Source organism: Solanum dulcamara, chromosome 6 (genome assembly GCF_947179165.1).
Source record: "Solanum dulcamara chromosome 6, daSolDulc1.2, whole genome shotgun sequence".
NCBI classification, from domain to species: Eukaryota; Viridiplantae; Streptophyta; class Magnoliopsida; order Solanales; family Solanaceae; genus Solanum; species Solanum dulcamara.
Window position 1 is genome coordinate 59,346,394 of NC_077242.1, and position 11,966 is coordinate 59,358,359.

An 11,966-nucleotide genomic window follows, 5' to 3' on the forward strand; every position below is an offset into this window, starting at 1 on the left:
CACTTTTCTATAATAACCTTCTATATAACATCATGTCATAAAAAAAAGTCAAATTTTTATTGGAATTGTATATTAGATTTACCTCTGTAATAGAATTAACTTATAAAATCAACATTGTTATAAATATATTTATATTATAGTGGACGTCTATTATGTAGGTTTTTTCAAAAAAAATTAGAAACTCTAATTTTGGGATCAAGTTATTTTTTTCATATAAATAAAGGAGTTTTTCTCATTATAAAATTTCTTCAATCTCTAATAGAAAGTCTTCTCTCTATTATATTCTTCTTATTATTTTATAATTTCATAATACATTATGTTTCTCTTATGGCTTTTCATGGAACCCGTATAATTGTGCTAGTCATTGAAATTTCTTGGGTTCTACTAACATTGATTGCTATTAAGGCAATGGTCAGATGCTAGAATTAAGAGATATGTTCTTTCTATTTATTTATAAATACTTTATCCAATTAGTTGGTTTAAGTTTATAGATGAAAGCCAACTATAAAGAAAAGATTATTATCATACTTTTGTGTTAAGTGATGGAGGGAGTCAAACGGTAAAAGAATTATTTTGTTAATAATATTCCAACACATCTCATAGAATGAAGAAAATTATTTTTAAGTTTTGACCGTACAGTCAATTATCATCAGCAACTCTGAGATGACATCCTATTACTTGTTCGAGCTTGGGCTATAGAAGAGTTGTCAAGTTGTTTAAGGTTTTCAAAATGCTTTTAATTTAAACATTAGATGATAAATGATATCTGACACATACGATGTTGAAGTTCATTCACTTATTTTTATAATAATAACAAAGTGATATTATTTTGAAAGGCTTGAGGGTAATCCAATTGCATCAAGATGGTAAAATATAAGGCTCAAAGGATGAAAGATGTTGAGTTTAATTTTCTTTAATTTATGGCATTATACGCCTTTATACAGATAAGGAGTTGGATTTTGAGTCTCAATGCACCATATTGATGATGTAATGATGAATAAGATGAAATAATATGATTTTGCTGAATATTAGTCATGAAATCACTCCATTTTATGAAGCGAATGTGGCAATAATGCATAATATGTCTGGAAAAAAATCAAGTGCTTGAATAATGCACATGAACGTGATAATTTAATACTCTCCATTTCAAAAAAAAGAAGACTTACTTTGCTTTTTAGTCTATTTCACAGAGAATGACCCATTTTATTTTTGGCAACACTTTAACTTCAGTTTTCCATGTGGCATGTTTAAGGTCATAAGATTAAAGGGTAATTTGATATATTTGATATAACTTTAGTTTATGACCACAATAATGAAAAGTCTTCTTTATTTTCTTAAATTTTGTATCAAGTCAAACTAGGTCATTCTTTTTTAATGGAGAGAGTATGTTCAAATGATTGTATTTTATTCATGAAGAATGAAAACTTTTGATAAATATAACAAATACAAATTCATTCCCTGAAGTGAATGAAATAGCATTCAATAAAGTTTATCAATACATATGTGCACTTTATTACGATGGTATCACAACTCACATCTAGGAGAAGTAGAGCAATTAAGAAGAAATAATTCTGAGATTTACTTAAAAAATAGCAAATCTAAAATCTATTCATTGTAATAACAGCCTGAAATTTATTATTAAAGCAAAAGGTACATATCATAGTAAACTTGAAGTTTACTAGCAAAAATAATTTTATCAATTGGCATGAACGATTAAGTCATATCCTGAAGATGTACATATTGAGTATTCAACATATATTGAAGAACTAGAAGATTCTTCAAGAATTTTTTATGTTGTTTGTTCTCATGATAAGTTTATTGGATCAACTAATGTTGAGACTGACTCCCCTCAACTCGGGAAAGTGTAAAAGGTGAATATGAGCCTATTACCTGTCATGTGATATGTTAAAATAGATGTATCTATAAGATGATCACATGTATTTTTATTGTTAATCTACAGTTTGACATTCACAAAATTCATTGTGCAAAATAATTGAGTTAAGACCACAACTCCCAGCTTATGTAATCAAGACAAATTGTCTTGATAATGTTGATTAATATCTAAGCTGATTTGATGTTAAATACCTCAAATAAATAGTTGAATCATTGCTTATGAAAATAAAGCTTCATATGTTGGTCTGAATTATGATATATTGCATACACCGATACTTGTATATGGACTAATAAATTATAATTAATTTCTCTCTTAATTGATTCAATGTCAGGAACCAAATAATTTTCATCTAATACTTTTAAATGTGCGGTATATGATTAATAGATATAGCATGATGTACAAAGATGATTTTTTCAAAATAAATTGGTATATATGTTAGTTTGTCTAACATAAGGGAGAGATAATAAGCAAATAATTGTAATATATACAAGTTCTTGAAAAACTTATTATAATCCTCATATTGATTAAATCAATTAAGAATCTTTCATATAGTTTAATTCCTTGAATTAAAATCATTGAAGAGTTTTCAAAAAGCAATAGATTATTTGCTAAGTGAAGTTGAAATGAGAAATTTGCACAATTGGATTGGTCCTTAAGTACCATAACTTGTGCAACAACAACAACAACGAACCCAGTGTGGTCCCACCATGTGGGGTCTGGGGAGGGTAGAGTGTACGCAGACCTAACCCCCACCTTAAAAGGTAGGGCGGCTGTTTCCGAAAGACCCTCGGCTTAAGAGAGAAGAACAAGGGAGGAGAAACAAGGAAAAACAAGACATAGGTCAGTAAAGCCAGGCATATAACAGACAATATAAAGATATGAATAATGAGAGCGATAGAGCGATAAAGCGATAAAGTCAGGGTAGAAAAGATCGGGGATAAAGGAGCATTAACTACTATAGATAAAATAGGATACCCAAAGTATACTGGGCCAACTAATATAAGCAGTAATCCCATGCAAAATCATATGTTAAGACAAATGAGCGCGACTACGACTACTATGGAGAACCGATAGGCCACCTAGCCCACTACCTTAGTCTGAGTCCTCCATAGCCTCCTATCTAAGTACCATAACTTGTGCAATTAATGTATTTATATGTCACGATCCAATTACCTCTTAGGTGTGACATGGCAAATAGAATCCGTGGAGACTCTAAATAAGTCACTTGACATAAGTATGACACTAAGATAAACAACAAAATTACATAAATCGAAAAGAAAAAGATAAGTCTCAAATGATAATCTCATCATAACATATAATATCTATAAACAATACCATAACACGAAATCTAAATCTAAAATAAGCCTCTACTAACATAGATGAGTATCTAGGACATGTCTCTAGCTAACTCTAAAATCTGAATCTAAAAGAGAAGTACTGAAAAAGGAAAGATAACATAGTCCTCAGAACATGAGGACTTACCAACTCTCGTACTAAGCAGATCGTATTTGTACTAACTACGGGCGTGAGATGGAGAGCCAGAACCTATATTATAAAATAATATAAGCAAAAGTATGCAGTCAGTACTATAAAATGTACAGAGTATGAAAAATGTGCAATGCATAATGTGAAACACGATAATACAATGACCAAACTAAAATATGACGTAAATTCCTCAAAACATCTTTTAAAATATGATACATGGTCAATGTAATAATCGTAAGAAAATCATAACATAAGTCAGAGATACGGTTAATAGACATAAACTATGTAACTTATAACATGGAGTCCGATGTCTTGCTCCCGCACCAAAAAGAGATTATCCTACTTGCCAAGGTAAGGACCATGAAACATGAGCTAATGTGGATCCACTAATCTTAAGATGATTGTCCAATTGGGACATCCTATGGGGGCACGTAGTTCTGGGACAAAGGGATTGCTTCTAAAAAACTCTGCCTCTACTAACAGTTGAGCCTTCATCCCAAAGTTCACTCGGTGCTAAGTAATTCTCAATGAAAAATCATACATAAGCATATCATAGTCTTTAAAATGGTAAGAATTTAGTAATACCAAGTTAAATCGTAAAATATTTAAATCATAAGAATAGCTCTTCAAACATATCATGATTCACAACATAATCAAATCATAAGAGATATCTAGATCATGATAAACTTTTCATACAAAAATCACACTTTAATTGGAAGTGGCTAAATAATGAAAAAAATTCACAATGAGAATAATTCAATCCAAAGTAACCTTCTTTTCATAAGAAAAACATATTGATACTTCATTCAAAAGCATCCTTAAATCATAGTTTCTTCGATTCATGATACATGCTTAAAGTCTCAAAACTTGATTTCAAAATCAACATATCCATATATGGGTTCATGTAAAATACCTTGAAAACACGTAATTAAGATCAAATCATGCATAATAAGATCAATAGTAATAAATAAAATAATAATTGATTGAACCCATAGCATAATCATAGAAACCCTAGATTTTTGGAAGAAATCATAAAAAAAGTTTGAAGATTCTTTGGGACTCCATGAATGAAAAGGAATTAATGGATGAGATGAGATTCCCACATACCTTAATGAATTCTAGTTTTGGAATTGGAAGAGCAGGCTTGAAGTTTGAAGAACCCTAATCCAACTTGAGAGATTCCTTGAAGAAGAAGACTTGAAATCTTTTGGGGTTTTGAGTAAATGAGAGGGAATGAGAATAATTTGAAGGGTAAAGGTAGTTATAGGACTTAGGAATAGTCTAGAAATGACATAATATAGGTATTAAAGGGATAGGAAAAAACCAAAATACCCTTTGTTAAAAACTGTCTGAAGAGACTCTATGGACCCACCTACGATCTGTAGGTCCTACTACGGACCGTCATGTTGTCCATAGGTCAAGATACTGTGGGTCAGAAATTCAACCAAGTTCCACGGGCCACTCTACGGTCCTTAGACCTCTCTACGGTTCGTAGGCCCTTCTCATCCTACCAATCTTTGTTTCTCAACTATCGAAAGTTTTTCTACAAACAAATCTACGGTCTATAGAACTTTATACGAACCATACAACCGTCCATATACACCTATTTGAGACTTGTCCTTTTTTCCTAACTCCAGGACCTTTCTGCGGTTGCCATCTATGGAATGTAGGATCTTGTACGGTCCATAGATCACACTCGTAAAGATCTGTGGAACCAACAACCATTCTGCATATTTCTTTTCAACTCAAATTTTCAACTTTCGAGGTGTTACAATATCTTCCCCTTGAGAATCGTGCTCGAAGGGACTCAAGATAGCATGAATAAAGTAGGAAAAGAGATTTAACAACACAATATGAATGCAAATCACATCATAATGCATAAAACCAAGATATAATCAACCCTAAGCTAAAACATGAACTTTAAAATTGATTTCATGAAAATGCATGCAAATGAAAAAATGGGAATAGCTGAAACGCATGAATTCGAAATAGTAAACATGAGGAGCTAATACCTCAAGGTGAAATTGAAGTGGAGGAAAAGAGATAAGAATACTTGGACATCATATCGGCTTCCGCCTCTCAAGTAGCACCCTCAAATAACTTATTCCTCCAAAGAACTTTCACGAAAGCAACCTCTAGACTTGGCAATCCAGAATCTTAACTGGAAACTCTTCATAAAAGAGACTTTCTTTCACACCAACACTTTCCAATTGTACAATCGAAGTAGGATCACCAATGTAGTTCTTCAACAAGGAAACATGGAACACCGAATGCATCGATGCCAATTGTGAAGGCAAATTCAACACATAGGACACCTTATCGAAATGCCTCAGAATCTGATATGGTCCTACATAGTGGGGACTGAGCTTTCCTTTCTAATAAGAACACATCACACCTTTTACATGTGAGATTTTCAAATAAACTCAATCATCAACTTTGAATTCAAACTCTCTTATCCTCACATCAGCATAGGATTTCTGCCTACTCTAGGTAGTTCTCATTCTCTCTCTAATAAGTCAAATATTTTCCATGGCCTCATGAAATTATTCAGACCCTATCAAAGCAACTTTACCAACTTCAAACCAACCAATAGGAGACCTACACCTCCTACCATAGAGAGCCTCAAACTGAGCCATCTGAATCTTGAGTGATTATTATTATTATTGACAAACTCAATCAAAGACAAATGATCATCCTAATACCCTTGAAGTCAATCACATAAGATCTCAACATATCCTCTAAGGTATGATTAGTCCGCTCGACTTGATCATCGGTCTGAAGGTGAAAAGTTTTACTTAGCTTAACTTGAGTACCAAAACCCTTCTAAAGCGATCTCCAAAACTGAGAAGCAAACTGAGTACCCCTATCTAAAATGATAGACAATAGAATACCATGCAACTTAACCATCTCCCAAATAAAAAGTCTACCATAATTCTCAGCTGAATAAGAAGTCTTAACAGAAAGAAAATGCATCGACTTAGTTATTCGATCTAAAACAATCCAAATTGAATCATGCTGATGACGTATATAAGGTAAATCCATAATGAAGTCCATGTTCAGATCTTCCCATTTAAAAGTAGGAATGCTACTATCTTGAGCCAAAACTCCCAAATTTTTATGCTCAACTTTCACTTGTTGGCAATTCGGACACTTAGCTACAAATTCCACAATATCCTTCTTCATCTCATTCCACCAATAGACTTCTAGCTAATCCCAATACATCTTAGTAGATCCTGGGTGGATAGAATATCGGGAACTGTGAGCTTCTGATAATATTTGTTACCTCAAACTATCAACATCTAGAACACACAATCGACCTTCGTAACGGAGCACACCATCTCCCTCTTGGGATAAAGCCTCAATAGCTTTTTCTAAAACCTCCTTCTTCAATTTAACAAAATTCAGATAAATATCATGTTTTGTCTTCACATCCAACACAAAAGACAATTTTGAGCCATTTTGCACAAATACCACCATCCTTGGAATCACCCAAACGAGCTAGTCTGTGCATATCACGAACCAACTCCTTTTTATCATCCTCAATGTAAGAATCATAATTCATGGATAATCTACTAAGAGCATCGTCAACCATATTTGCCTTTCCAAGAAGGTAAAGAACACTCATGTTGATCTTCCTTTTGTTAGAAAATGAGATTTTCTAGATAGTTTTTTAGTCTAATAGTGTCCTCTATTAAATATTATGTTTGGTTTGTGAAGGAAAGGTAATCCTTGTTTTATGAAATTTGTTTTGTAAGTTCTTGACTAGGTATTCTACTTACTTTTTTTTCAAAAGTCTTATATAACTATGTGTCTAAGCCTTATGTAATATGCTATTTTGAATGAAAAGAAGTTCTGTAAAAAAACTTATTTCTCTTATAAGTTTAATAGTCTAACAGTGGTATTAGAGCCAGAAGGTCTCTGTGAAAGCAAGAAACTAAGGTTTTCTCCAGTTCTTCTAGGGTGATAGCTGAGCAGCAATAACATGGCATCCAACAACTTCTTGGGTGCAGGCCCTCCTATGTTTACAGGAGAAAATTATCACATATGGGTGATAAAGATGAAGGTTTATCTCAAAGCTCTTAGTCTATGGGAAACAATAGAAAGTGAAGATGATTCTCCTCCACTTGGACCAAATCCAACAGTTGCACAAATGAAGATTTATGAAGATTCAAAGTCAAGTATACCAAAGGCTCTCACATGTCTTCATTCAGCACTTTCAGATGTGATTTTCACAAGAATAATGACTTGTGAAACACCTAAAGAAGCATGGGAGAAGCTAAAAGAGGAGTTCGATGGAAATGATAGAGTGAAGGCTGTCAAACTCTTAACTCTCAAAAGAGAATTTGAGATGTTAAAGGGTGAAAGAAGGAGATAATGTGAAAGAGTATTTTGCCAAACTTATGGAAATTGTAAACAAAATAAGGTTGTTTGGTGAAACCTTTCCATATTCAAAAGTGGTGGAGAAGATGATGATAAGCTTACCAGCAAGGTTTGAGTCCAAGATTTCAGCAATAGAGGAATCTTGTGATTTGAAGACTTTATCGGTTGCAGAACTGATCAGCAAGTTGCAAGCCCAAGAACAAAGATCAAGTATAAGAGATGGAGAAATAGCAGAAGTGGCATTTCAGGCACAACATAAAGGCAAGCAGCCTATGAAGGACAATAGAAGGATGGAAGGAGATAAAGTAGCAAAGGGAAAACCATGGAAGGAATCTTCAAAGAAAGGGAAGTTTCCACCTTGCAACCATTGTAAAAGAACCAATCATCAAGAAAAAGACTGATGGTTCAAAGGAAAGCCATCCATTCAATGTAGATTTTGTAAAAAGATGGGTCATATTGAGAAAAATTGCAGGGCCAAGAAGAATCAGCCACAACAACATCATGCGCAGCAGGCAAATTTTGTTGAAGAGTCGGAAAAGGAAGAAGAAAGCTTGTTTATGGCTTCTCACGAAGAAAACACAAGCAACAAATCTTCATGGTTCATAGACAGTGGATGTACGAGTCATATGTCGCACAATGAGCTCTTGTTTCACACACTTGACAAGTCGTTCAAAGCTAAAGTTAGGATGGGAAATGGTGAAACAGTCGATGCACATGGAAAGGGTTCAGTTGCCTTTCAAACTATACAAGGTATAAAGTTTATACATAATGTGTTGTATGTTCCTTGTTTAGCATGTAACTTGTTAAGTGTGGCTCAAATGATGTCGAAAGGTTGTTCCTTAATTTTTAAGGGCAAACATTGTTTGGTTTTTGACTCAAAAGATAATTTGATTGTTAAGTAGAAATGGTGGATAAATCTTTTCCTGTAGATGGGAAGTTTGATAATGCAAATTTTGCAAGTATAGATGAGTCATGGTTGTGGCACAAAAGATATGGGCATTTTAACTATGCTACTTTAAAGTCTATGTATGAGAAAGGCTTGACTAAAGAGTTACTTGAGATCTCACTATCTAAAGAAGTTTGTGAGGCATGTCAGATGGGTAAGGTACACAAAAAATCATTTCCTAAAAGTGCTACCTGGAGGGCAACTGAAAAACTTGAATTAGTTCACACTGATGTGTGTGGACCTATGCAAACATCATCTTTAGGACAAAATAAATATTTTGTTCTCTTTATTGATGACTTAACAAGGATGACTTGGGTGTATTTTTTGAGTAACAAGTCCCAAGTATTTTCATTTTTTAAGAAATTTAAAGCTTTTGTTGAAAGACAAAGTGGTTGTAAGCTGAAGTCTTTCAGATCAGACAATGGTGGTGAATACACTTCAAATGAGTTCAATAAGTATTGTGAAGATATGGGGATTTATCACAAGTTGACAGTAAGTTATTCACTCAAACAAAATGGAGTCTCGGAGAGGAAGAACAGGACTGTTGTTGAAATGGCTAGATGTTTGTTTCTTGAAAAGAAACTACAACTGTTACACCTCACCCTTTTAAACTCAGAATGTCTCATAAGTTTCTTGGACATTATCATATGAACCGAATATGCTACGACACTATCAAATGACTCCAACGAAGGGAGAATGTGATACCCCGTGGTAGAGAAGGTTGGAAGGGGAATCATAAGAATCCGGAAGGAATAGGAGGCCAAGTAACGAGTCGTAGGACTCGACTTATCTACGTAAGCTACTAATTTAGAAATCTTACATACGTGAGTTACTTGATTACATACCAAGCTTACGTAGAAAGGGTTTCATAGGCTCTTAAAGTGAAACGAGATTACGAACCTACGAGAGGGAGCAAAACCTAGTTTCCGAACTTACGAAAGTGAAGCAAGCAGGTGACAAGCAGGCAGGTGACTCACCTACTTGGGATGGACCCCACGCTGCCACGTGGCAGTTTTGTGTTGGAAGCTTGGACGAGGTGTCACCCTAGGAGGTTGCCACGTGTCACCCTAGGGGGCTGCCACGTGTCACCTCCTAAGGAGGTGTATATATACATGTTGGCTGACTCTTTAACTCATTTTCCATCCAAAAACATCAGCCAAATGAGAGGAAAAACGTGAAGAACCAAAAGGAACAAGGCAGCAACATTTTTGAAGAATTAAAGGTGAGTTTTCCAATTTTCTTCCGTGAATTAATTATATACGGTGTACCTTAAGTATGTGGATACGTATATATGTATTTGAAGACCTTCATGGAAGTAAAACTCCAGCTTTTCAATTGGAATTTGGAAGAGAAAATAAGAGAAAACGCTAATTAACCAACCCGTTTTTGGAAGGGACAGTGGTTAGTAATATTGGTATAACTTCTTGTGTACAGATCCGTTTCGAGTGATTTAATATGTTTTGGAAAGGTATTTCGTTTATCTATAACTTTCATTCAGACTCCAAAATCCAGTTTTACATGTATCAGCTCCAAAAATGGTGATAAAGCGTAGAGGAGGTACTGCTCAGATTTGATGTTGGAAATTCTACACGGACAGCTGTAAGTATTTTGATCATATCTTTTTGTACAAAATTGATGTAGGGATGATTCGAAATTGGATGCGACCCTAAGACACGTGTCTATAACTTTCATGAAGGACGTAAATCCTTTTTCCCTCCATTACCCCTTCGAAACGAAGCGACAAAGTAAAACAGTAAACTGTCCAGATTTCACATTTTGGATAGTTTTGGCGAGTTTGACAAGTTTAACGTAAGGTAAGGTTTCTTATGTAAATTTGAGCTTTATATGTTCTGATGGAGCATGTTACACGCCCTATTGGTGGCTGGAAATATGAAAATGGCTTAGAAATACTTGGCGTTCAGAATAAACTAATTTGTAGTCGTTATAGTTGAATTGTTGTCGAAACAAAGTGTTGTTCTTGTGAGTTGCTCTGCAGGGGTGTGGCTTGTTGTTGCAGGGCCTGAATATGTCCTAATGTGGGTTAGGGTGCTTCTGGTCGAAGCCACATGACCCCTCGTTACGTATAATTAAAGGCGTTACAAAATAAAGGCTAGACGCCCTATTAAGATATCGTATTTTTGAATAAGTCGTTTGGAGTGTATGTTGTATATTGTTGGTATGAATTTCTGCAGGTTATTGTTTTTGGTTGGCTGTAGGTCTTAGGGACCTAATTGGAAATTTGGATGGGGCACATTATAGGGGAGGTGCTGCCCAATTTTCGTTAACGCCTTAACAAACTAAAGAACTAGTCGAGGAAACGACTAAGGAAATAGATTCCATTAACATTAAGGCGTAATCCAAGATGCTGGAAAGTTAAGAGTAGTTGATATTCATATTACTTTCATATTGAATAGGTTAGGAAGACGACGAGACGAGCAGGATAAAGGGTAACTCCCAAAAGGTATGTAAAGCTTTCTCTTGGCATGTTTTGGTATAAGTTCGTACAACTATCTTTCTTTCCTTTTGGCAAGTTTTAGCCTTAAATAAAGTGTGTGTGGAATGTGGGGATAATTCCATTCCCAAAACTCCAAGTATGCCTCATAACCCATATCCACTGCTTAGTATTGGAATTTCTGCAAGAATTGAGTATTGCCTAGTAAGGCTTCTATGTGTTAAACACTAGTATGTGGAAAGCTATCTCTCATTTCCTTTGATACGTATTTGGTACGAAAGTGAGATTATGATGCCATAATGATTCACCGAGCCCCATGATGGGCCGGGTATGAAATATGTGTATACAGATCCCATAAAGGAAAGTACAGACCATATATAGTTTATTCTCTTTCTTCTTCTGGCATGTCTTGGTTGTAGGTTAAACATGATATGAGTTCCGGGGTAACTCCATTCTTAGCATCTCTTATTTACGTCTGAATATCGAACTTTTATAATAATCAAACTATTTCCCTGGAAACTTTTATATGTTAAAAAGGTAACAAATGTACAGGCTCCACGTCTTACAGACTATATGTTAACAAATGTTTCTGGTTCCATAAGCGATTTGGATTTACATTAATACATGTCTAGGGTCCCCGAGATTACTTTTGAGACAGTCCATAATGGCATTTAGAGGACACTCGAGATGACTACACCGTTACTCGGGTCCTCAAACAAAAGCTTAACTTTCTTATTCTGTCGAGTCTCTGACAACGATTTAAATTGCATATAGTTACTCACTACTCTACTCGTGTATACCGTAACACT

General features: G+C 34.7%; 1 protein-coding gene across 1 annotated transcript; it reads left to right on the forward strand.

Moving 5' to 3' along the window:
- The first annotated feature begins 7,361 nt into the window (after nucleotides 1-7,361).
- Nucleotides 7,362-8,160, forward strand: LOC129892876 (uncharacterized). Its single transcript, XM_055968407.1, has 2 exons — nucleotides 7,362-7,737; nucleotides 7,835-8,160. The coding sequence occupies exons 1-2, from the start codon at nucleotides 7,362-7,364 to the stop codon at nucleotides 8,158-8,160; spliced, it is 702 nt and encodes a 233-aa protein (XP_055824382.1).
- The last annotated feature ends 3,806 nt before the right edge of the window (nucleotides 8,161-11,966 follow it).

What these genes read in the sequence shown, in the direction of transcription:
- LOC129892876 (XM_055968407.1), top strand. Translation starts at nt 7,362, where the DNA reads ATGGCATCCAACAACTTCTTGGGTGCAGGCCCTCCTATGTTTACAGGA. An exon ending in AGAATTTGAGATGTTAAAGG is followed by an intron (nt 7,738 to 7,834) that starts GTGAAAGAAGGA and finishes CATATTCAAAAG; the next exon opens with TGGTGGAGAAGATGATGATA.